The 25,652-nt window shown below is 54.7% G+C and overlaps 1 protein-coding gene across 4 annotated transcripts in view; it reads right to left on the reverse strand.

The window, feature by feature from the left end:
• The window catches only part of DRC3 (dynein regulatory complex subunit 3), a 35,077-nt gene that overhangs the window by 1,755 nt on the left and 7,670 nt on the right, over window positions 1–25,652 (reverse strand). For 2 of the 4 annotated variants that reach the window (XM_043583307.1, XM_043583305.1), the window contains exons 4-13: window positions 25,373–25,489; window positions 22,016–22,182; window positions 20,353–20,499; window positions 19,131–19,190; window positions 15,836–15,955; window positions 15,050–15,162; window positions 13,474–13,648; window positions 8,019–8,150; window positions 5,915–5,985; window positions 3,959–4,082 (exon numbers count right to left, since the gene is read on the reverse strand). In XM_043583307.1, coding sequence (XP_043439242.1) covers window positions 3,959–4,082; window positions 5,915–5,985; window positions 8,019–8,150; window positions 13,474–13,648; window positions 15,050–15,162; window positions 15,836–15,955; window positions 19,131–19,190; window positions 20,353–20,499; window positions 22,016–22,182; window positions 25,373–25,489 — 1,226 coding nt within the window. The remainder of the gene's footprint in view (window positions 1–3,958; window positions 4,083–5,914; window positions 5,986–8,018; window positions 8,151–13,473; window positions 13,649–15,049; window positions 15,163–15,835; window positions 15,956–19,130; window positions 19,191–20,352; window positions 20,500–22,015; window positions 22,183–25,372; window positions 25,490–25,652) is intronic. The other 2 variants (XM_043583309.1, XM_043583308.1) reach the window with 1 other exon arrangement.

The raw sequence follows: 25,652 nt of genomic DNA on the forward strand, positions 1-25,652 counted from the left end.
TGCTGTCTCTCATAAAAAGTGTTTAAAAAAATGTTTTAAAGGTTGTTGAAAATGACCACCCCTTACCAGGCCTGGCCGGTTTTAGGTGTCCACACTATAGCTCTTGTTGAAAATCAGGTGGAATCATTTCCCAGAGTAGGGCAAGGCTTCCAAAGCCTTAGCCAACAGTTGCCCCCACTTTGAAGGAAGGTACTTTGTGTAAGGCAGGGGACCTGAATGTTCTACGTTGTAGAGCAGATAAATACTTGTTTGTTTGTTTTCTGTAATCTAGTAGTGGTTAACTTAATAGTCTCCAAAAATATGTTCTATGGAATCTTGAGATAAAAAACTTTTTCTTTGGCCGAATGCATTTGGGAAAGTCTTGCACACCCTAGACCCCTCCTGAATTTCACAGGGCGCACAACATTTTTCCAGAGAAGGCTCTGGAAAGTATAAACCCTTTTAACTTTGTTCCTCTTGGTTTGCCAGTTTATTTGGCCACAGGCTTCTTTTCAGAGTAATGCCTGTGAACACCTTGTGGGTTGGTGGTTTTCCATAGAATCCCATGTAGAAAAGCCCGGCTAGCTGGGGCAGGGAATGGGCACCTGGGGGACCGGCTAGCACGGCTACATGGGACAAATGACAAGAAGTTATCAAGATCTTCCTCTGTGCATAGAGGCTCCCAGGCCAGCCTCTGGGAAGGGCTCAAAGATGTGTACGCCCTTCCAGCCTGTCAGCTTGAGGCAGCCTGTCCTGGAGCATGTCCTGATGACCTAGAAGTAGCTACAGCCACACTCACTCATCACAAGATGTTCCTGGTGGTTTTGAAAAATGGGTCAGGGGCCCCTGGGTGGCTCAGTCTGTTAAGCTTCCAACTTTGGCCCGGGTCGTGATCTCACGGCTCATGAGTTTGAACCCCTCATTGGGCTCTCTGATGTCTGCACAGATCCCGCTTTGGATCCTCTGTCTGCCCCCCCACCCCCACCTCCGCCTCTCCCCCTGCTTGCACTCTCTCAAAAATAAACAAACCTTATACAAAAATGGGTCATAGCAGGTCTCTAAGCCAAGGGGAGACGTCGTCCCCCCCACCCTCTGAGTTTGGATATGTAGAATATGCTTTGGGAACTGTGGAAGTAAAAGTCTGCTTAGAAACTGATGAAGTTAGAACTGGTCATGAAGAACGGTGGCATTTGTAGAATACAAACCAAAGGAATCTGGTTTAAAGAAAGGATTTTTGAAATGCAAGTTGCAGGACGCCTGAGTGGCTCAGTCAGTTGAGCATCCGACTTGATTTCAGCTCAGGTCATGGCCTTGCAGTTCGTGCGTTTGAGCCCGTGTCGGGCTGTGTGCTGACAGCGTGGAGCCTGCTTGGGATTCTCTCTCTCCCTCTCTCTGCTCCTCCCCTGCTTGTGCTCTTCTGTGTGCACACGTGCGCATGTGCTCTCTCTCTCTCTCTCTCTCTCAAAATAAATAAGCAAACATTTTCAAAAATTAAAATGCAAATTGTTTCTGGACCTCGGGTGTCCTGGAGTAACTGGGGTGATGGCTGTGTCAGTTTGCCTTCTCAGAGTACTTCTTAGGGGTAGAGTATTCCAGATTCCCCTCGCGGCCCCTCGTAGCTAGACGCCACACGGCTGTTCAGAGCCCCGGAGCGAGTCTGACCTCCTTCTGCCCCCTAAACGTGGCAGTGGCTCATCGCAGCACGAGGCTGAGTGCCCTCGGCCCCGGTGGAGGGGAGCAGCGGCGTGTGCTTGCTGCCACGCCGACCTCGCCATGGGGAAGCTGTGGCTCCAGCGCCCCTCCCGCCCCCTCCCTCCAGGCTTGCTCCCGGAGCACGCACGCGCCTTCTGCCTTTCCTTCCAAAGCAGTGAAGGACTTCAAAAGACAGATTTGGCCCGAACTTCGGCAAGAGCTGATCACAATCACTCAACTGGATGAGAGGAGTTTTAAAGAGATAAACAACGTCATCGTTATCGTCATCGGTGGGACTTTGAGCCGTGATATGCTCACTGATAATTAGATAAGAGAAGCCAGATCCTTTCTTGGGTACGTCCCTGTCTTGCTACAGGCTCTGAATCACACTGCCTGTGTTCAGATCAACTCTACCGCTTCTACGCTGCGTGTCCTCCGGCAGGTTACTCTGCTCTCGGTGCCTCAGTTTTTTCATCTCTAAAAGGGAACCGTAATGGTACCCATTTTACCGTGTTGATGCGGAGATTGAAAGAGCAAATACGTTGTGTGGGGCTTCTCAGACAGCTGGCCCCCGGGAGGCCCTCGGTAAATGTCAGCTGTTTGTTGTTATTGTTACTTTTTACGGTCAGGGCATCCCTTTTACCCCCCCTGCCGACAGTCCAGCCTGCTTGTTTCGGGGCCACTGAGTTTCGGGGCCCTTCTTTTTCTGTGCGTCTCAGTTATTAGGGAGGGATTTTTCGTTCCTGCACCCACGAGGTGTCACGGACCTGGGAGCCATGCCGTGAGGGAACGGCATGACCCCTCCCTCGGTGGTCCATCCGGGGGATAGCAGAGTGGGCTCTTGGGGGCAGCGTTATTTCAGGGCTCAGGGAAAATGACCTCTTCTTGTGTCTGGTCAACAACAGCAGTTGGCAGGTGTTTGGGGAGGCCCCGCCCCTGTGCCACTGAGCTAGGTGTTTGTCTCTGCCCTGGACAGAGGCTGTGGGCGTCGGGACTGCCGGGCTCTGTCTGCGGGACTCAGCCAGCACCGACAGAGCGGGGCTTGGAGAACTCCCGGCACTTGGGCTGAGCTGTGGCAGCCGTGCCGGGCGCCCTCGCTGGCACAGGGGAGGTACATGCTGGAGAAGATGCCACCCCTGCCTTCCCTGCGAGCCTGTATCTGCTGTGAATGGTCACAGAAGCGAATCAACGCAAGCGCGAGAGCCTGAAATTGTAATAAGCGCTCTGACGACGACGGACGGGGTGTGTGATAGAGAGACGGAGATTCTCCAGGGAAGTGACGAGGGAAGGCCCCTCCAAGGAGCTGCCATTTGAGCGGAGAGCTGAACAAGGACGAGCCAGACACCTGGAGACCTGAGGGAAGGGCATGTCTGCTGGGTGGAATATCAAACGAAAGGAGCGAGGTGGGGAGCAAGGGCGCGAGGGGAGGAGGCCGCTGAGGCAGGCGGGCCAGGCATCAGGGTCTGGTGCACTACAGCGAAGTGCTTACTCCAAGGGTCACGGGAGGCCGTTAGAGCGTGTTGTGCAAAGGCGCAAAATGATGTGGTTTTCCAAGGCTCTCTGGCTGCCGCCTGGAGAACAGCCTGTAGGAGGGCAGTGAGGAGGCCAGCGGTCCCTGCAAAGGACAATGTGGCTTGACTGGGTGGTAAATGCAGATGAGACAAGCGCCACCACTGGACCCCAATGCAGGGGACCCAGGGAGCGCCCTAGGTGAGCAGACCCACGAGCTCTGGCTGACGGCTGATCTGGGACTACGCATCACCAAAAGTGCTGGTAGAGGGTGGGAGGGGCGACATGCCGGATCAGAAACGGTGCTGCCCATCGCAGACACTCAAGGGTTAGGAAAACCCGCGGGGGAAATCTCAGAACTTAACCTCTATTTGCAACTGCCTCTCTTGGAAACTGCCAGAAGCCCCGCAGAAACGACCTTTTGGAAACCAACCTGTCGGTAAGTTGAAACCACTTCATTATCATGAGCTCCTCTTTAGTCGGGCCCCACTGAGCACCCAAGGTTGTTCTATTTGTTGGCCTATTTCATCTGCCAACCACCCTGCCAAGGGCATCATTGTCCCTTCTGCAGGTGGGGAAGCTGAAGCTCTGGGAGGCTTTCAGGCTTACCAGAGCCACAGAGCCGGCCCCACCGCATCTGTCTGGCTTCTGTGCCAGTCAGCCTGGGGGGAGCGGTGGGGGCGGGGGAGGGGGGTGTCAGCCCCGCCCACCACCTTCTGCGGGCCCACTGTGCCCGAGCCCCGCCCACCGCAGCCACAGCCCCGCCCACAGTGCTCACAGCGCGCACGTCGTAGGGCAGGTCCTCGTCGAGCTCACCCTTCAGTATCTTCTCGAGGGTATTGATGGAGATCTCCAGGAGCTTCTCGTGGTGGTGGTTCTCCAGGTCCCGGCACTGAGCCATCGTGCAGGCAAGTTAAGCAAAGGCCAGGGATCGGAGCAGACCAGGCGCGTCCCCACCCTCCGACCCTCAGACCCTCAAACCGCACGTCTGCAGACCCTCAGACGGCGGGGCCGTTTCCTCCAGGCAAGAACGGACGTTGAAGGGTGGAGGGGCACACCTGGAGGTGCCAATGCATCACCTCCTTCACAGCCAGTGGTACACATGCACGAAATCCCAGGGCCATCCTGATCCCCACTCCCCCTTCCCCTCCCCCCCCATCAACACTCACACACCTGCTCACCACTGACCCTTGGCGCTGGGTTCTCTCAGAGCCTCTCCATCCAACACCTCTCTCCCTGCCACCGCCTCCTGACTGGACAGCAAAGAGCTGGTCTTTCCGCTCTAGGCTTTTCTCCCAACAGCATCCAGCACGCTCTTAAACATAGGTAACCGGACCTCATCCCTCCCATGCTATGGCTCTCCAGGAACTTCCCCACTCTCTCTTGTGGCCTAAAGACCCCGTCTTGAAACTGGATCTCTGTGACCCATCCTCAAGGCCTTTGCACAGGCTGCCTCTTCTGCCTGGGATGTCCTCCCCACTTTTCTGCCTTGTCCCTCTGGCCCACACTCAGGTTCTCAGTGGACCCTCCCTCAGGGAGGCTCCTGGCCCTGATCTCTGTGTGGGCTGCTCACTTACTGCCTCCGTAACTCTGTCTCCTTGCACGACTGTGGACCCAGAAAGGTAGGACTAGGAGGCTACTTCTGGGGTAGAGCATAGCAGTTTGTCCCCTACACGGCAGGGCCCTGAATTCAGGTAGCAGAAAGGTTGGTCATGCCCTAAATGCTCTAACCCTGACATTTAACCTGACGATCTCATTCTAAATGATTTGTCAGTATCTGTCCCACTCCCAGGGTGTGTGTACCTGCGACGTAGGAAGCAGACAGGGATTCTGGGGTGTGGTCTCTCTGTGAACATCCCTCCTTTGAGAACAAATATGCCAGGCCTTATACTGCAATCGATGGGGCCCCACACAACAAGCCCGGTAGGTATCCAAACCCTTACGCTAACAAGGCACCCTTGTTCTGAGAGATGGGAAACTCCCTCAGACCCTGTGGAACATTCTTTGAACATTCCAAGTAGTTGCCAAATCTCCATCTTTTGAAGGTGAGCTTTTTCTGTGGTGAAAAACTAGAGGATTTCTATTCCTCTAACGTCACAGGTCGAGATTCCCACTAAATGGGGTCCTGTGATGGGGTGGATATCATCTTGGTACAGGTATAGATCTTTCTGTACATCAGACTGGGGCTCAGATATTTCTGGCAAAAAGTGAAGTATTCTAAAGTATGGACTTTTTGGCCATCTCTGCCAACATGTTTAGGGCCCTGGTGGCAGTGGGAGGGGGTAGGTGTGACCCCAAAGGTGGCTACCTGGAAGGGGACCACTTATTTGCATCCTGCTTAGTTGGTGAAAAAGCTTTAACCCTTCTCTGCCTTTTGTTTAAAATGCAGGTGCTGGGGCGCCTGGGTGGCTCAGTCGGTTGAGTGGCCGACTTCAGCTCAGGTCATGATCTCACAGCTCATGAGTTCGAGCCCCGCATCGGGTTCTGTGCTGACAGCTCAGAACCTGGAGCCTGCTTCGGATTCTGTGTCTCCCTCTCTCTCTGCCCCTACCCAACTCGTGCTCTGTCTCTGTCTGTCTCTCAAAAATAAATAAACATTAAAAAAAAATAAAAAATAAAATGCAGGTGCTTCTCCTCTGGCTCCCCTGGAGGCAGGGGGAGCCCAGGTGTGGGCCAGGATAACCCCATGAGCCAGTAGCGTCTCCCCATGGAGGGTCATCTGGGAAAAGGATATAGGCTTTGGACGTTTTCAATAAAGAGTGCCACCAAGTCCATGATGTTCCTTTCAAATGTGTTTATAGTCTCCTGGAAATGATAAAGAGCACAGTTAACATGAATATTTACACATGAACTTGACTGACCTATCATCAGAGCAAAAGTCACTCCTTAGAACTTAGCAGGTGCCTGCTTTAATCACAGACCTTCAGGGTAAAGACCAACCACCCTGACCTTCCCAGGTAGATGCCTATGAATGGCCCTCTCTCCTGACCTCTTTCTCACAGCTGCATTACTCTCCAGCCATTTCACCTTACTCACTCCCCCACAAGGTTTAATGCAAAGCTTCCTCCGGGCCTTTGCACGTGCTGGTCCCTTTGCCAGGAATACTTGTCCGGGTCCCACCCCCCGTAACCCTCACGTACACACATAGAGCTAACTCCCTTCCTTTGGGCTTCTCGATGATGGCATCTATCCATCACTTCCAGAGAAACAGGGGAGAGAGTTGCTGAGAGACTGCCTGGATCAGTATCCCAGCTCCACCACTGTGTTTAAATGTCCTTGGGGCTCAACATCCTCATCTATGAAATGGGTTTCCTTTGTAGTCCCCATCTCATGGAGTTGTGAAGTTTACATGAGTTACTTCACATGAAATGCTTTGCCAGGTGCCTTGGTGATGCTGGCTGCTGCCCCAGACCTGTCACCATCAGTGTGGCTGTCTGCATGCCTACCACCTCTCTCCGAGGCACCCTGCACTGCTGCCCCCCAGGGCTTAGCTGCCCCCCAGGGCTGAAATGGGACTTGAGTGAGGGAGCAATGGAAGAGGTGATGTGAGGCCTGCTCCCCTGTGAGCCCCAGGCCAGGTCATGCCCATGATCTAGCACAGACTCCCGGGGCTACAGGGTGGGCCGAGGGCCCCGGGAATCTACAGCAGTCCGACCCCTGTCTGCAGGCCGAGCCAATTATACATGTTTCAAATGTGTGTGTAAACACTGTTGTAATGAATAAAAATGGGGTCGTTAGAAAGCATGACTGCACCTTAGAGCTTTTGGCTACTTGGTGACACAAGTACGACCGACCATGTACAGATCTGGGGACTTTGAGGACGCTGGAATGGGGATCTCCCTGCATGAAAAGGCTGGGAGCCGCTGCCTAAGCCTCCCCCGCCGCTTGCGAGCTGCTTCCTGCAGCGCTTGAGCACTCCCGGCGGGAGCCGACACCTGCCATGTGACGGACGTGATGGGGAGATCTATCCCTGTCTGAGGTGTCCCTTGACATGTGAGGGATTGATTAGGCGCGATCTCTTGGCCCGACCACGGCAGCATCCAATGAGGTTTGATTCATCACAGCCTTCGGAGGCCCCGGCCTCGGCTGCCTTGTGAACACACAAGGCACTCTGGCTGCTAAGGAATTTTAGAGAGCGGCGCTCTGCATTTCCGCTGCTTCGTGCTGAATCGCAGGCTCCGCGCGCGGCCCTGAGATGCGGCAAATACGCACTGCAATGCGGAGGAGCCTTTGTTTGTCCCAGAGTGGGGGCCTACTTTGTCTTTCAAGCACCCAGATGACTCCTGCGGTCTAATCAGAAATACCTCTCCCTGCTGAGGCTCTGGGTGCTTCCAGGATAGGGGGTACATTCCAGAGGAATGAGCTCACCTCTACATGTGGGCGTGAGAATCAACTGCAATCTAAGTGACTGAAATATATTAAAAGCAAACATAGGACGGATGAGCAAAGAAAGCTTTAGTCCGCCGTGCTGAGTCACACAGCAGAGGAGCGCCTGGGAGGGCTCCAGCTAAAATACCATTCGGGGGCACCCGGGTGGCCCAGTTGGTTAAGCATCGGACTTCAGCTCAGGTCACGATCTCACCGTTGGTGAGTTCAAGCCCCGCACGGGGCTCTGTGCCGTTAGCGCAGAGCCCGTTTCAGATCTTCTGTCTCCCTCTTTCTCTGCCCCTCGCTTGCTTGTGCTGTCTCTCTCCAAAATAAAATGAACATTCAAAAAATAATTATGAAAAAAACAATAAAATAAAATACGGTTTTGCCACTGAATCCACTACGTTCTCGCAAAGGAGACTGGCAGGGCGTGATCTCATCACACCTGTGCCCCAGGGGCTCGGCCTCACCTCCAGCTGCTCTACCAACTGCATCTCCAGTGTCATGAGCATGTCGAACAGCTCAGTGATGTCCTTGCTGTGTTCCGCTACCTTCATCTCAAGGTTGGTCACTTCGGACTCATCTCGAATGGCATTTAAACTCTGGAAACAAAAGCCTGGGTTTTAGGAATCCACAACTAAGCGTAATTAGTTAATGACAGGCAACGATCGGTTTTGTGGGTACGAATGTGAACTCTGGGCTTGGCCTGTCCACGTTCAAGTGTCGGCTCTGCCATTTGTCAGCTTTGTGGACTTGTGGAAGCTACTCACCCTCCCCATGCCTCGAGGCAGGTACAGCAGATGCCGGCACTAGTCAGTGAGCTCTCGGTCCACGTTAGCTCGGGTTTTCATTAGTGGTGGCTGGGCTGGGTGAAGGAGCAATGGCTTCAGAGTCGGGTGAACCTGAATTCGAATCCTGTCTGGGTCACTTATCAGCAATGTGACCTTGAATGAGCCACCTCCACTCTCTAAGCTTCAGTTTCCTTATGTAAAGTGGGACAGAAGTGTGTGTCACAAAGTTATGGGGATTTAGCAGTGTGTATGAACTCTTGGTTCACAGTGGGGCCTTGGCTAACAGAGTCCAATACAAGGTCCACAGCAGGCACAGGGAGACGGAGAGACACTGGAAATGTAAGACAGATCCAGTCTTTAGGAAACCAGTTGGACCCACAGAGCACCCCACGGAGCAAGGGGATGCCAGCGGTGAACAGATGCTAGGCCCCTTGGAATGAGAGGATGCTCACGGGCTGGAAAACACCCTGGGGTCCAAGCCTGGCACTGAATCCCAGACACTCACTAACAAAGGTTCTGGGGACTCGGCCATCAGGTGCACTGTCAACTTGTTTCTGTTGATATATGGTATTATTATTTTTAATGTTTATTTTTGAGAGAGAGAGAGAGAGAGAGAGAGAGAGCAAGGGAGGGACAGAGAGAGGCGGGGAGGAACAGAATCCGACGCAGGCTCCAGGCTCTGAGCTGTCTGCACAGACAGCTTGAAATCACAAACCGTGAGATCACGACCTGAGCCGAAATTGGACGCTTAACCAACTGAGCCACCCAGGTGCCCTGATGTATGGTATTAGTTGGGAAGGAGGACAGAGTACCTTGGCACGATTCGGTGCGATGAATGATATTTATAATAATGGTTACCCCGTCTGGAGAAAAATGAGGTTCAATCCCTACCTCAAACCTTACATGAAAACAAATTTCCCACAGAGTGAAGATTTAAACATACAAAGTGAAGCCATACAGTCCTAGAAGGAAAAATAGACAGACTTTAATAAATAATTTCAGAGTGGAGAAGTCCTTTCTAAGTATAACCAGAAAAAAGACTGATAGGTTGTACTACATAAAATGTGTAGAAATTTTGAATAGCAAAAGCACCATAGCCAAAAAAACGACACGATAAACAACAAAGTGGGAAACATATTTGCAACTCATTTCACTGACACAGGGCTAATTTCTCAATCTATAAAGAGCTTGTACAAAGTAATGATTTCTTTTTAAAGAAAGAGATATAGATCAAAAAACAGAAAAAAATGGATTAGGGCATATTAGAAGAACAAAGAGTTCACAGAAAAAGAAATAAAAATGTTTAGAGGAACCTGGGCGGTTCAGTCGGTTGAGTGTCCGACTCTTGATTTCGGCTCAGGTCACGATCTCATGGTTCGTGAGTTCGAGCCCTGCATTGGGTTCTGCGCTGGCAATGTGGAGCCTGCTTGGGATTCTCTCTCTCCTTCTCTCTCTCTCTCAAGATAAATACACTAAAAAAAAAAAAAAAAAAAAGAAACACAAATGTTTATAAAACATGCAATGCTTATCCTCACTTAAGGGAAAATAAACACATGCTCCAAGTGTGCCAGACTGGCAGAGACGAGGAAGCCTGAGAGCACCGGTCTGACAAAGAGCAGGCCGAGGGGCAGAAGCCACGGCCTCCGCGGAGCACGGCTGAGCAGTAACTGGTAAGAGCAGCAATACCCAGGTCTACCTCTGGGACTTCATCCTACAGATCAGACTCGCGCCAACTTACCCACTGCAACACTGCTTGAAAGAGCGAAAGAATGGAAAAAAATGAATTGTCCGTCAGCAGGGACTGGGTTAATAAATCATGGCTCATCCATGCAATGAGAGATGTTACAACTATTTTTTTAAATTTTTTTTTAACGTTTATTTTTGAGACAGGGAGAGACACCATGAATGGGGGAGGGTCAGAGAGAGAGGGAGACACAGAATTTGAAACAGGCTCCAGGCTCTGAGCTGTCAGCACAGAGCCTGACGCGGGGCTTGAACTCACGGACCGCGAGATCATGACCTGAGCCGAAGTCGGATGCTTAACCGACTGAGCCACCCAGGCGCCCCGAGATGTTACAACTATTAAAAAAGAAGGCGATTCGAGTTTTGGAAGGATCTCTAAGATGCATAGATAAAAAAGCAAAGGGCAAAACAGCATGGTACACTTTCATCACACACACACACACACACACACACACACACACACACAGAAGGGTTGGACTGACTGTACCCAACCGCCATCTACATTTGTCATTCTGTGCCCATGCTTAGACATGCATTACCTATCTAGAGACTGCCTGTCACAATTTTACGCCTGCTCTGCTTCCCACCTGTCCCCCCCCCACCCCCCACAGTTCTGGGAGGCGGTTACGTCCATTTCTCTAATGAGGAAACGGAAGCCAGCAGAGGGTCACCAGTGAGGGGTCCATGTGAGCATTCTGGTGACCCACTGACCCCACCAGGAGGAGGCGCTGAAGGAGCCCTGGTCTAGTGGGCGTGGCAGGAGGGGGATAGGACAAGATCAAGAGGTCCCGTGAGGAAAGAGAACTGGGGCCTCAGGCCGACAGAGTCCTGTGAACTTCTAAGACAGCGGGCTCAGCTTGGGCTAGGCAGGAGGCACCTAGGAAGCTCTGGAAAATCCCAGTGCCGTGCCGTACCCCCTGAGCTGGGGCGTCAGCCCCAGCCCCGTGGGGTCCCTGTGGATTCTGGTGTGTGGGCTGCATGAAACCACTGCTCTAGGCTCTAGGAGAGGGGCGCTCAGGGTAGTCTGCTCATCCCAGGCAGCCTTTGAGGGTGTCGCCATTATGGGGGCCGTGGGGCCCGGTGCCTCAGAAGCCGGGGGAGCCAGCCTGCTCCGAAGAACTACCCCCTGAACGTTAGGAAGTCAGGCTTGGCGCCAGCAAGAGCACAGCACTGGCGGTAGCCTGGTCCAGGTCCTGCTTCTCCAGGGGGATGTGTTGCTGAGGGGGCCGGGCCCAGGCCTGGGAGGAGCCTACTGGCTGGCATCCAGGCCTCCCAAACCCAGCGGCTGCAGGCACCAGATAAGAAATGTCATGGATGGGGCGCCTGGGTGGCGCAGTCGGTTAAGCGTCCGACTTCAGCCAGGTCATGATCTCGCAGTCCGTGAGTTCGAGCCCCGCGTCGGGCTCCGGGCTGACGGCTCGGAGCCTGGAGCCTGTTTCCGATTCTGTGTCTCCCTCTCTCTCTGCCCCTCCCCCGTTCATGCTCTGTCTCTCTCTGTCCCAAAAATAAAATAAAACGTTGAAAAAAAAAAATTAAAAAAAAAAAAAAGAAATGTCATGGAGGGGGCGCCAAGGTGGCTCAGTCGGCTAAGCGTCTGACTTCAGCTCAGGTCATGATCTCACAGTTCATGAGTTCGAACCCTGCGTCACGCTCTGTGCTGCCAGCTCAGAGCCTGGAGCCTGCTTCGGATTCTGTGTCTCCCCCTCTCTCTCTGCCCCTCCCCGACTCGTGCTCTGTCTCTGTCTCTCTCGAAATAAATAAACATTTAAAAAGAAGAAGAAGAAGAAGAAGAAGAAGAAGAAGAAGAAGAAGAAAGAAACCTCAGGGAGGATGTGCTGGACAGGGTCCAGGAAGACTGGAGACGTGGCCTGTCCAGAGGGGACAACTGCCACTGAGGCCCTGCTGACAAGTGCCTCCACAGAAGCTGGCAACCACAATTTTTCTGTGAAATCTTCCCATTTTTAACGTCAGCAGGATGTTCAAAACGTTTTAAAATCCTCTGCAGGCCAAATAAAACACATATGTGAGCCAAACGTGTTCTTCTGCTGACAGGCTTGAACTTCTGGGTGAATGCAGTCACACCCCACCCTAAAACATAAGGAGGAGGGTCTTGAGGGTTAAGTTGCGCAGAATGTGAGGTCGTTGGTGAGGCCGATGAGACGAGACCGGGGACCGGGGAGTGAGGAGGGCCGGGAAGTGTCTGGGAGCTCATCGCCAACCCTATTATATCTGAACGTGCATTACCTGGGGATTTTGCTTGACCTTAAACTAAGAGTTCTCAACCTGACGGTGCTTCGTGGGTTCCTTGAAGCCCCTGACACTGCAGGCGAGTGCCCACATACTCGGTGTATGTGGACAGTTTTTTGAGGAGAAAGAAAGTCCATAGCTTTCCTTAGAGTCTCACGAAGATCTGTGACTTAGAACAAGAACCCATCTTTAAAAATAATGCTAACTAGGGGCACCCGGGTGGCTCAGTGGGTTGAACATCTCTGGCTTTGGCTCAGGTCATGATCTGCAGGTTGGGGAGTTGGAGGCCCGCATCGAGCTCGCTGCCGTCAGCCTGTCCGCGCAGAGCCCACTTCCGATCCTCTGTCTCTCCTCGCTCTGCCCCTCCCCCACTTGCACTCTCTCAAAAATAAACATTAAATAAAATAAACATGATGCTAACGAAAAGAAGCAAGTCCCACCAAGCGCACATGGCCCTGAGTGGCCTGGGTCCAGCAGGTCCCGAACGACCGAGGCCTGCTCGCTCAGGTGGAATGCCCTTCCTCCACCACCCTTGGCTCATTTCTCTTTGTCCTGTGAGCCTCAGCCTGAGTTAAGGTCCCTCCAGCAACTCCCAGAGGCTCCCTGGGCTCCCCTCCAGTGTCGTACTGACCACCGCAGCAGGGAGGGCCCGGGTCTGCACCCCACACCACGTGGGAGCTCGCCGAGGGCAGGAGCCACGGCCAGCATTGGTCTGGCTGCCCAGAGCCAGGCACCGAGCGGAGGCTCAGAAAACGTCTGCTAAATGAACGAATGAACCAAAGCAAAGTAGCAGTTCTTGAGGTTGCTAATAACGGGAGCGACAACGCGAACACCACTGTTGACAGTAAGGATGACACCGCCTTAGCCCCCAGGGGCGTTTTAGGTGAAGGGGACCCACAGGCATCACCCTGGGCCCAGCTCTGGCATGGTGCTGGAGTTGTGGTTGGTGGCACCGGTGGAAGGCTAAACCCTTGGCTCTGCCACTGAGCTGGGTGATTTCTGGCAAACGGGGACAGTGACCGCGGGTCTTAGGGGTCGTCAGAGGTAGAGGGTGTGCAGCCCCTCCAGTGGGGCCAGGCCCGCGGGGTGGGGTCAGCATCTGGAGCAGGAAGCAGGGAGGGGACACGGGAGGGGCAGAGCCTACCAGCAAGTGCGTCTCCTCGAACTTGGCAATCCTGCGTTTACCCTGCTCCCGGTTTTCCTGGATGGCCTCCTGGACACACTCATTGAAGGTGTCAAGCTCCACTTTGCGCTTCTCCTGCTGTTTCAGGCCATATTCGAAGATGTTCAGGCAGATGATGACGAATTTGTCCTTGTAGGTGAGGCCGTTAAGGAAGCTATCTTGGGGCAGGCTGCTGGGAGGATGCAGGTCGAGGGTGGTGGCAGCTCCTGGCACAGGGCCGGGAGTTGAGATTTGGAGTCTAATGTGGTGCTGGGGCATCCCTATCCTCACCGTGAGGGACTGGTCTCGGGAAGGAGGCAGGGGCCATGGGGGGACGCTACAGAGCAGAAGAGAGACATGCTAAGAAAGGCCCCAGGAGAGGCATCCTGGGCACCCAAAGGGGCCGGGGAGGGGCTGGGAGCGCAGGCGGAGCCAGCCCCAGCCAGCGAGCTGGGCAGTGTATGTTTCTGTCTCTGCCGTGATATCTAGGGGGCCTTTGTTGGGCTCCTGTCTTTGTGCTCAGCTGTTGCAGGGGCGCCGAGGGAGCCTACGAAGGTCAGGGGACCACAGGCTGGACGCAGAGAGGTCCGGGTTCAAGTCCTGGCTCTGCTGCTCCTCCTCTCTGGCAAGCCACTTCACCTGCCTGGACTTGGGCTTCCTCACCTGCAGCATGGAGTCCTTGAGGTCAGGCAGGCGCTACGGCCCAGATGTGAGCCCAGGTCACCCAGCTGGGGGATGGCAGAGCCAGGCCGGGAGCCCGTCTGTCTGGCCTAGAGCCCTGATTGTCACCTTCTGCTTTGCCTCACACCCTCTCCATCCCCTCCCCCACCCTTTCCAAAATGTTGAGTTTTTAAGAGAAAGTTTCTTTCTACCCAGTGATAGCGGCTCCACAGACGTACTGTGTGACTCGTTGCCAGTCTCAGCGCTAATTCAGTCTGTTGTGAGTCTAACCTGAGTCCCTCAACGTATAGTTTATGTCAACTGAGGTCATCATGGCTTTGGCCATAACAAGTGCCAGTCACAGCCTCTGGGCTCCAGCTGACTGGAGGAAAGGATGCCGGCTCTTAGAGCGACACACAAGGGCTCAAATCCCAGCTTCTAACTGCATGACCTTGGACAAGTCAACCTCTCCAAGTTTAGCTTCTCCAATTATAAAATGGGATTAATAACAGCACCCATCTGCTGGGCAGTTGGGAAACTATAAACACTATATGCAAAGCTCACAGCAAGAGACTACAAGTACTACAGATTAGCACCATAGACCCACACTTCAGTTTTCCCTCTTTGACAACCTGGCTTGTCGAGCACAGCAGACCCCGTGCCATGCTGTGCGTCCCCTGAAATCCAGGCAGCGTTTCCCCGCGCCACTCAGCTGACCTCTTGGGTTCTCCACTGCCTCTTGGGTACGTGGCTGTGAAGGAGGGGTTTTATCTTCCAGGGTTTCACAAGAGAAATGGGGAAACCGAGGCCCAGAGCAGAAGGGGACCTGCCCCCGGCAGGCTGGTGGTGTGGGGCCCGGGCTCTGCCAGGGGAGGTGACCATGAACTTGGAAGGATATGCCTGAAGGAGCTCGCTGACGCCGGGAAGGTGGGCCAGCTTGTTGCCCTCTACGTCCTCAGCGTACATGCTGTCAAACAGGAAGGAGCCGTTCAGGTGCTCGACGAACGCGGCCTGCAGTCAGAAACACAGCAGGGCTTGGGGGACGCTGATCCACTGGCAAGGGCTCCATGGGTGGGGCCCTGTGCTGGGCGCTGGGGTCAGTGGACACTTTGCAGAGGGTGGGGGAGGGCACGCTACCCTTGGGCTTTAGCCCTCCAGGAGGACAGGGAAGGCACGCGGGGCCAAGGGCCTGGCACACGCGGAGGTCCAGAGGCATCAACTGAAGGTTGCACGAGGCTCAGTGTGCCTGGAGGAAGGGGTGCGGGTTGTGGGGCAGAGTGGGTCCGGGGCCGTGCCGGGGAAGGACTTCAACCTTCCTGGCTGCCCGTGGAACTGCCCTTTTCTTAAAAGGAGCTCCTCCCTCAGATTGTTTCCCTAGGCCCTTGTGCTGGACCTGGCAGACTGGCAAGGAGACAAGGCAGGTGGCATCCGGGCTGAGACAAAGCTGGCTCTGTGGCGAGCAGAGCAAGGAGGGGACAGGGCGGGACAGGGCGCTGGCCTGTGGGTGATGTACATGCTCTGTCACAGCCAGGAGAGGCCACACGGCATATGTTCGCCTTCAAGAGCGGTTCTTGGGGCCTGGGCCCTGCTGGCTTTGATCCAGCTGGGCCCGTACCCTGTGGCTGGCATCTTGGAGCCAGGGCAGGGGGAGGTGGGCGGCAGGGCTCCTCCCGACAGAATGTACCTTGTGCTCCTCCAGCTCCTCCCGCTGGGCCCGCTCATCATCCAGCTGGGCCTGAATCACGTTCTCTCGCTGCTTCAGCTCGTCGATGCCATACTGGTGTTTGATCTCTGCCAGCTCCTTCTGAGGGGAGGATGGGAAGGGGCACTGTTACTGAGGCATGTTTGGTCCCTCCCTCCCGGCCATGCCGGCCTCTGCCATCCCGCGGCCTCTCTAGCGGGGGTGGGGGTGTGGACAGTCTCCTAGTGAAGGCTGTGTGGGCAAGGATGGCTTGCTTCCTCCTGGCCTTTTCCAAGTATGCTGAGTCTAAGGGAAATGAGGGGAAGGACCAACAGCATGGGGGGAAGGCAGCACAGGCAGGCGGTGGGGATCAGGGCCACGTCCCGGACGGGTGCACATGCCCAGAGCAGGTGCTCCCGCTCTCTTCCAGGGATGCACGATGGGAAACAGGTAAAGTGAGTTACCCGAGTCACAGGCCTGGTCTCAAGGGCCTCAGACCTTGGCTCTGTGCCCTGCCACCTCCTGACTCTCCTCCCAGCCCTCCTGCTCATCCCCTTATACCCAGCGGGCACTGCTGGAGCCTGTAGGGCTCAGTCCTCACCCTTCTCGCCTCACTCGACACACCCCAGGTGATTTCACCTGTGCTAAGGTCAAGTGCAAGCACGTCCAATGGCTCCACCCTCAGACAACATGCGGGTCTTTACCTTCAGCCCAGACCCTACCTTTGAGAGCCTCTCTCCCCTAGCTGCCTTGAGAACACTGCCCCCTCACCATGTACAAGATGGACTTCTGTCCTCCCATGGTTCCACTGAGGTGAGTGGCCCCCCAGCCATCCAGCACCCCGGCCGGAGACCCGGGACACATGTGGGACCCTCCCTCCTCCAGCAGACCCAGGCTATGCCCTGGCCTGTCTGTGCTAGCTCCTAATCCTATCTCACCATCCTTTCTCTCTGGCATCGACCCCTGCCTCAGCCTCCTAGCTGGCCTCCCCCCGTGCACCCTGTCCCCTCACCCAGTCTGTCCACTGCTCCCGAGCAAAAAGCCAGAGAAACCTCTGTTAAACGCAAACCCAATCTCGTAGGTCCCTTGCCTGCCCTGTAGGACTTCCTCTTGGCCGTAGGGTAATGACAAGCTCCTGCTGTGGCCTGCGAGGACTGCCTGCCACCCTCTCTCTCCAGCTCTCTGAGCGCCAGCCATTGGCTCCCTCGCTGCACTGCCTCCTGCCACAGGCCTTTACATGTGCTCTGTCCTAACCCTAGCCCTTCACCAGCCAACTCCTGCTCATCCTACGCTTCAAACCACCAACCCCCGCCTTGTACACCTCCTGGTATTTTCACGTATCTGTGAGAGGATCTGTCTCTGTGCGTTGGCACCACAAAGGAAGGTAAGGGCTTCCTCGGAGTCTGTTCGATTCCGGATACTGAGCTTCCTTTCGGCTCTCCTGTGCTGCCTGAAGCCCATCCCGTCTTACTCCTGAACGTGATGCGAGTATAGGTATCATTATAGTTTTGTGCCTTAACTTGGGCCTTGGCTGCAAATAGCTTATATTGCACAGCTGAAATCCTTCTAAAGAACTATTATTCATTGAGCTGTATGCTTATATTGTTTTCTTACATATTCATACTTTATTTTTAAAATATTTTTAATTCTTTTTTTAAAACTTTTTAATGTTTCTTTATGAGAGCAAGCAAGGGAGAGAGAGAGGAAGAGAGACAGAGCATGAGTGGGGGAGGGGCAGAGAGAGAAGGAGACACAGAATCCCAAGCAGGCTCCAAGCTCTGAAATGTCAGCACAGAGCCTGATGTGGGGCTCAAACCCACGAACCATGAGATCATGACCTGAGTTGAAGTTGGGAGCTTAACTGACTGAGCCACCAAGGTGCCCTTATTTTAAAAATATTTTTAAAATGTTTATCTATTTATTTTGAGAGAGAGAGAGAGAGAGAGAGAGAGAGAGAAGGGGTGGGGAAGAGAGAGGGAGAGAGAGAAAGAATCTCAAGCAGGCTCCGTACCGCCAGCTCAGAGCCCGATATGGGGCTTGACCCCACAAACTGTGAGATCATGACCTGAGCTGAAATCAAAGAGTCAGACATTTGACTGACTGAGCCACCCAGGTACCCCTACATATTTATACTTTAATAAGGAAATTTAAATTTTTATTTTTTTAAATTAATTTATTTTTGAGACAGAGAGAGAGAGAAAGCATGAGTTGGGGAGAGGCAGAGAGAGAGGGAGAGAGACAATCCCAAGCAGGCTCCACTCTATCAGCATGGAGCCTAATGTGGGGCTTAAACCCACAAACGTTAGATCATGACCTGAACCAAAGTCGGATGCTTAACTGACTGAGCCACCCAGGTGTCCCAAATTTTTAAAAGTCTCTAGTTTCCGGGCCACCCTTTCTTCTCCATTCCCACAGCCCTGCCTTCTCCCTCTCTCCCTCCCCCCTCCCCCACCTCATCCCACATCTCTTCTCTATACCCTCTGTCTCCCAGATTCCTGAACTGTGGACCACATCAAGAATTCTGCTGAGAACCGCTCAGGGTTCCCCATGGGCCCCCACCTTCAATCGGAGAACCCTTAAACCCCAGCAGGGCCCTGCTGATTGACCCCTGCCTCCCCTGCCTGTCTCCCCACCTCCCCACACAAAGCCCCTCAAGCTCATAGCACCTGCCCATTCCATGTGGTTTGTGGGGGACTGTCCTCTGTTCCTCAGGGCTGGATTGAGGGGAGGGCCAGCCTTCAGGCACAGTCCAGGGCCTCGACTTAAAAGGGGCCTGATGAAAACAGGGGGAGAGCTCCACAGAGCTGAGAGGCACCTCAAGAGCCTGCCCTTGAACCTCTGTCCTCCCACAGTCCCGCTGAGGTGAGCGGCCCCCCAGCCATCCAGCACCCCGGCCGGAGACCCAGGGAACATCCTGGACCCTCCCCTGGTTGGCCTGTATCTGGGCCCAGCTGTTCTGCTGCCCAAGCCCTACAGCACCAAGAGGCCAGGAGCTTGGGGCAGGCTATGGCTGGCCTCAGGGCAGGCAGTAGTGTGACAGGGAAGTTTCGAGTGCCCCTGCTTTGCAGAACTCTGCTCTTAGAGCCTTTTACTCATTATTTATCTTGATGCATCTAGGCAAGTCTCTGAATCATGAAAGGAGCCTTTGTTTCGCTGCGGCACAACAGGGATGTCCAGACTGGGTTGTATGCCCTTTATGGAAGCTTCTGGGGACTGAGGAGAGAATGCTTGGGGAGGGGCTTTGGAACTGTGCAGTGTCAGGCTGTCCCCTGGTTCTACAACGGACTTTGAAACCTACCCCAACAGCTCTCTGGCCCATTCCAAGCATCGGAGCCTGTGATGACTTCCAAACTATTATCTACATGAAGCAAAAAATACTTGGGAGTATTAGAATTCGAGTCTCAGCTTTTGGTGCTGTCACGGGAAGCAGAGAAAGCCACGGTCCTCAGAGGGGCACCTCTCTGACCTCACCCTATCTCTGTGGACCTCCCAGGAAAGCACTGGCAAGCAGAGGGCTCCACACTTGGAAGGTAGCCCTGTCCACCTGGGCGCCGGGGCTCTGCAACACGGTCCAGGCCAGGCAGGGTCAGCCTTCAGACCTGTGGACGAGTCCTCCCTGCTCCTGCTGGGCTCTCCCAGGTGCTCCCCATCACTTCAGTGCCCCCACTCCCAGGCTCCTTTCTCTCAGGAAGGCACCAGCTTCCCGCGAGAAGGAGCAGGCAGGTCAAACAGTCCCTTGGTCTCCGTAGCATCCAACATGCAGGGACATCCGTTTCTGCCACCAAAGGCCCAAGGTATTGGGCCAGGTTCTTTCCTTCCAGTGGGGAAGGCACCCAGAGAAGGATCACACTGCAAAGAGCAAGGGGTGAGCGAAAGGGGGCAGCTCATAGCAGTGGGACAGGAACGCGGCAGCCGTGGACAGACCAGGCGGTAGGCGGGGGAAGGGCCCTCCTCACTGGGTTCTGCTGCCAGGCTGCCTGGCTCCGGCTCCCAGCCCAACCACCACTGGCTGCGAGCTCCCCGGCGAGGCATCTCACTGGTGCCAGCCCTCGGTTGGCCAGCTGAGGGCAAGAGCAGGCCTCCCCCGCCCCCCGACAGGCTGTAGTGAAAGCGACATCAAACAGCAACGTGTGCGTGGCGGACGCGTACGGGAGGACAGTTAGCTGTTCTATTGCTCCCGGGTTCTGCCACGAGCCGCTGATGCTAACTGCTGGCCCTCGCTTGGTGTCCCCAGCTTCTTCATTCAGGATACCAGAAAGTGCCGGTATGGCACTTCATTCAGGATACCAAAATGAGTGCCGGGTGGCTGGACGTGGCCTGGAGGCAACACATGGAGGGACCTGGCCACCGTGAGCAGGCACTGAACGGCTAGCATGAGGGTCCTGCTGGAATGGTGCCCACGGGGGCAGGTCGAAGGAGTTAGACCTCAGAGGGGCTCTGCCCCAGCGCCCTTTTCCGTGCAGTCTGGAGGGCCTGAAGACGGACTCACAGAGCCAGGAGACCCAGAGGAAGACACTTGCCATGTGGTCGTCGATGCGCCGGAAGTCCAGGTACACGAGGTCAGGAAGGTAGGCACAGATGAACATCTTGTAATCCTCCTCCTCCGCGATGGGGTTTCCAGAGAGGCTGAGCGTCCGCAGGTCCTTGAACCGCCGCAGGTAGATGATCTGGGGGGGAAGAGGGGAGAGTAACCCATCTTCCTGGCTGCCGCAGAGCAGAAAACACCTCCAGCGGCCTCTCCCCTCGTCGCTCTGCCAGGGTCTGTGGCCTGGCCCGCGACACCCTCCACGCTGCCTGGGTGACAAGCAGGTGGGGACGGGGGGGGGGGGGGGGGCAGGTTCCAGGCTGGACGGCTGTCCTGATCAGCAGGCTTGGGTTCAAAGCCCAGCTGTGGGACCTTGGGCAAGTTGCCTAACATCTGTGAGCCTCTGTTCCCTCATCTGTAAGATGGGCATAAGGGTGCTATTATGTGTGCCACAGGTGTTCCAAGGACCAAAGGAAATGAGCTACGAGAAACATTGAGAAGCGTGCCTCCCGCCTACTCCGTAAAGGGTGGTAGTTGTTGCTGCTGTCGTTACTGCTGGTCCCCCAGAACAGGCGCGCTTTTCCACCGTGAACTCTGTGGAAGGGCCAGATCTCTTAAATTAAATGGAACCCAATTTGTAGTTAACCTTGGATTAGCTGGATGACACTGGGACATTCGCTACCTGCCATTTAGTCTTCCTCTACTCCATTTTTAGGTAAGTGGGGGAAAAGTCAACAAGAGAGCTACTGTTTCATTTGAGAGCATTTTTCTGCACACCAGACGCTGGACGGTGCAAAAGGTGGGGAAGGAACCAAGCATGCTTTTCCGGAGGGTTCCTCCCAGTCATCTGTTTGTGCAACAGGATTAAGCACCTACCAGGCCTCCGAGGCAGTGCTAGACCCCGGGGCTGCAGCGGCAACAAAGCTCACGTGGTCCCCACCCTTAGAGCAAGGGCTCACATTCTACTGGCAGGGACCAGGAATGCTTTAAAGAGTAAATAAAATCATCACTGTTGGGGGTAAGTGCTGTAAGAATGCAAAGATGGAGGGGCGCCTGGGTGGCTCAGTCGGTTAAGTGTCCAACTTCGGCTCACGTCATGATCTCGCGGTTTGTGAGTTCGAGCCCCGTGTCAGAGCCTGGAGCCTGCTTCGGATTCTCTGTCTCCCCCTCTCTCTGCTCCTCCCATGCTCGTGCTCTGTCTCCCCCTGTCTCTCAATAATAAATTAAAAAAAAAAAAAGAATATAAAAATGGGGCATGAGAGAAAATAACAGGGAGCCCTCTTTCAGTCAGGCCAAACGCCCCACTTCCAGTAGGTCCTCACCTCAGCAAATATTTGTGAAGTGAGCATGGGGCTCAGGGAAAGAGGTTCAAGTACGGACTGGTAGCCACCGATGGGCTCAGCGCGGTGTTTAAACATGATCAAATCTCTGGTAGAATAATCTGGATTTCTGGTTTTTCTAGGAAAAGGGGACGATCTGGAAGGCTAAGGCTGCATTCCCCTCCCCCACCACCCCAGATGACAGACCCTTCTCCCCCACCCCCAGCTACTGCAATGCCCTCGGGCGCCCAGACCCAGGGTCTGCCCTGGGCCAGAGGCCAGCAGGAGCGGCCAGAGCAGCCACTCCAGACCTGGCGCCCGCCGCCCCTGAGTACTCACGTTCATCATGTGGCTGATCTCGTTGTTGCCCAGCGACAACACCTGTAGCTTGACGAGGGCATCCAGAGAGTCAATCTTGGAGATCCGGTTGTTGGACAAGCTCAGGTCCTCCAGGTTCACCAGTGTGTCCAACCCCTCAATGGCCTCGATGTTGTTGAAGGACAGGTCTGGAAGGAAGAGGGCTGTGAGGGTCCACTGGTTGGGGTTAGGGGTGGGACTGTCTTGGGACAAACCCATCGGGGCTACCTATGCTCTGGGAGCCAGCACCAAGCTGTCAGGCCGGTAACTGACTCACTGACTGACTCACTGACAGTCTTCTAGAAGCCATGCACGGATTCTTTCCTACTGTCTCAAACTTTTACCACCCTCTCCAACTCTGCCACTTGTCTTCCTGGCTGGGCACATGTGGCCAAATACTCAAGTCTGTGCTCTGTTGCTCTGGGATGGAAATGATGAATGGGAGGTCCACAATGGTGCATCCTGGAGCAGGAGGAGACGGTCTGGAGGGCCTCCTTCCCTCACATCTATGGGCATTTTCATAATAATACCACCTGTCTGCTTAGCGCTTCCCAGTTTATCAAGTGCTTATGAGTAAGTCTTCTGACAACAGCCCTGAGTGGCAGCTTGGGATTTCTCTCCCCGTTTGAGCATTGGGAAGCTGAAGCTCAGAAAGGCTCAGTGATCTGCCCAAAGCCACACAGCTAACCATGGTGGTGCCAGAGTCCATCCAGGGCTCCTCCCAGGACATGCGGCAGGCCAGGACCCTCCAGCTACATCCCAGCTGACTCAGGTCCTCCAAAGTCCCAACCCCGACCTGAGCTGAGGTGCCAGGCCCTCCGTGGCCCAAGTTTCACATCCCGGGAAATAAAACTGCTCTTTTCCCACCGTGCTTTTCCGGGATCGGTTGGGGTTGGAGTTGCAACTCTGTCCTGGAATACCAAGGGCCCAGAGGCCTAAACTAGGAATTTTTCATGAGCTTGGAAATATGCTCATGATAGCTGCAGGCCATCACGTTTTAACGGTGATTTGGGAAGTCGGTTTGTCCACACCTGAATTTAGCCTCCTTGGCGTATCAGGAGACGCTCACTGGCTGACAGTTGAGACTAATGGTAACTTATCGTCCCTTTCTTTTTTTTTTCTTTTTAATGTTTATTTATTTTTGAGAGAGAGAGAGAGCGTGAGCTGGGGAGGGGCAGAAAGGGAGGGAGACACAGCGTCCAAAGCAGGCTCCAAGCTATCAGCACAGAGCCTGATGTGGGGCTCGAACTCACAAACTGGGAGCTCATGACCTGAACCAAAGTTGGATGCTTAACCGACTGAGCCACCCAAGCACCCCCTTATCGTCCCTTTCTAAGCGTGTCATCTTATCTGATGCTCACAACATAGGCCTCATCTTCTGCGTTTGGTGGAGGAAAACCAAGATTCAAGGGGCCTGGGGGTATATGCCCAACATCACCCAGCACATAGAGAAGCTGAGGTTCAGAAGGCTCCAGGAACTGGTGTAGAGTCAGTACGTGAGCAGAGCTGAGGCTTGAATTGCAGTCTGCGAGATGCCAAGAACACAGTTCTGTTCTTCAGAGGCTGGGCCTGGCCCACTAGAACTGGCTGCGTGCTGGTAAATGTTTAACCGGGGCGGGGGGCGGGGCAGGGTTTGGCAGAGGCGGGGAGGCCCTGAATCGCAGCGCTTGCCCATTTCTGTGGTGTAAATCCTCCCATCGTGGCCAATTTCAAGCTACCGGCTTGACATCCCTGAAGGCGCAGTTGGGACTAGTCGTGCGTAATCAGCTTTGGAGAGCCAGTCCTGGCTGGCTCCGGTACAGCCTCAGCCCTGGGACAGCTGATGTGGCACACCACCAGCAGGGCCTCGCGTGAGGCGGGGGCTTGCTGAACAGTGGGAGACACCGTCTGCCCCACCCCCTGCACCCCGGGGACCCAGATCTTCCTGGCTGTGGTTGGGTCCCTGGGTGACTAACGCTGTGACTGACAAAGGCCAGCGTCTCTCAGGGGGATGACCTGACCTCTTACCAGAAATGTCCCCCCTGTTCTCTCACTCCCATAGTATCACAGGAGTACTGCACGGGGGCCCATGACACTTGTTTTAGGTTTGAGAGATAGATGGGCCTGGTGGCTCTCTCTTGAAAGCACGGCACTCAGACAGCTGGTACCTGGCAGGTGTTCCAGAGGGGGCGTGGCTCAGGGTCGGGGCTGGCCCGGCACCCTCTTATCCCTCTCATCTCCTACAGAGAAGATGCCTCCTGGCAATGCCAAGGAGGCGGGCTGCCAAGACCAGACTCGGCATTAATGGGTGCTGGGGTGCCAGGAGGGGTTGCCTGGGGCAAAAGACCCGGGCCCAGCTGTCAGGAGACCTGGCTGTGGTTTGCCTCCGCTGCCTGTAACGTGTGACCCCGTCGGGTCTGTCAGCCGCCCAGCGTCAGCTGCTGCATCTGTACCTGCAAAATGGCAACGTAATCCTGTCTGTGGGGCTGCTGTGGGCTGGTGACTGTCGGGGCCACTGTAGCTGAGAGTGTTTTGTAAATTCGGATGTGTGCCGATGCCCCGGGTTGCCCGTTGTCGGGAGCGGCCTGACCAGGCGGAGGGAGCATGGGCTTCGGGGTCACACAGATACGGGCTTGTGTGGCAGCTCCGCTGGAGCTTTGGGCAAGTGCCTTGGCCTCGCAAAATCTCAGTTCCTCTTCTCCACGTTGGGATTGTAACACTCACCGTTTAGGATTGCCGTGGGGGCTAAATAAGACAGTGATACAAAGAGCTCTCCGGCCAGCCCCCTCTCCTCGTTCATCAAAACCCCTGAGGCCTTAGCAATGAGGGCCAGAGCTCTACACTCGGACAGAGCTCAGCTGGGAGCCTGATGCCCTCACTACTCACTGAGACCTCAGTTTGCCCATCTCTACGATGGGGATGCAAATGGATGGATTAAAAGGCCTCACAAGCAAAGCAGACAGGCCCGTGCTTAGCAGGTAGTCGTGCTCAAGGGACACTAGCAGCTGTGATAATTGTTTCTGGCTTGATCTGGGTCCCCCTGACTGGCAGGGCCCACAGTTGTCTGTCACCCTGGGTCTAGAGTAACTAGACTGCTCCCTTGACTCTCTCCCAGATGGGGAGGTTTGGCAGGTGGGTCAGAATATTCTGGCCTGGTGTGTCCAAGCATATCTTTGCTGGCTCTGCACAGCAAAGGCCCCAGGCTTTTAAAAAGAGCAGCTTTCTTGTTCCCAGTAGACGGACCTTCAGCTGCACACCAGCTAATTCCGGGCGGGCAGCGGAAAATTGCCTGCGAGGCAATGACCCTGGCAGTGCGTCACCTTTGATTAGGGCAGACACACATGCAGGAGGGGCCCTTACCCAGCCAGACCAGATGTACCAGACGCTCCAGGCCCTCGATCTTCTCGATGATGTTGTTGTCCAGCTGTAGCTTCCTCAAGTTCTCAAACTGCCAGAGGCTGTCTATGCGGAGGATGTCTGAAACGATTGGAGGAGGCGCCTTGGCTGCTTCCAGCCTGGGGTTAGGGTTAAGAGTTCAGTGCAGGTGCACTAAAAAATTGCAACGGCCAATACTAACCGTTCACAAGGCCCATAACTCCACCGCCCTGATCTGGAGTATGCGACCTGGGGATGTGGGCTA

The sequence above is a fragment of the Prionailurus bengalensis genome, chromosome E1 (genome assembly GCF_016509475.1).
Source record: "Prionailurus bengalensis isolate Pbe53 chromosome E1, Fcat_Pben_1.1_paternal_pri, whole genome shotgun sequence".
Classification (NCBI taxonomy): Eukaryota; Metazoa; Chordata; class Mammalia; order Carnivora; family Felidae; genus Prionailurus; species Prionailurus bengalensis.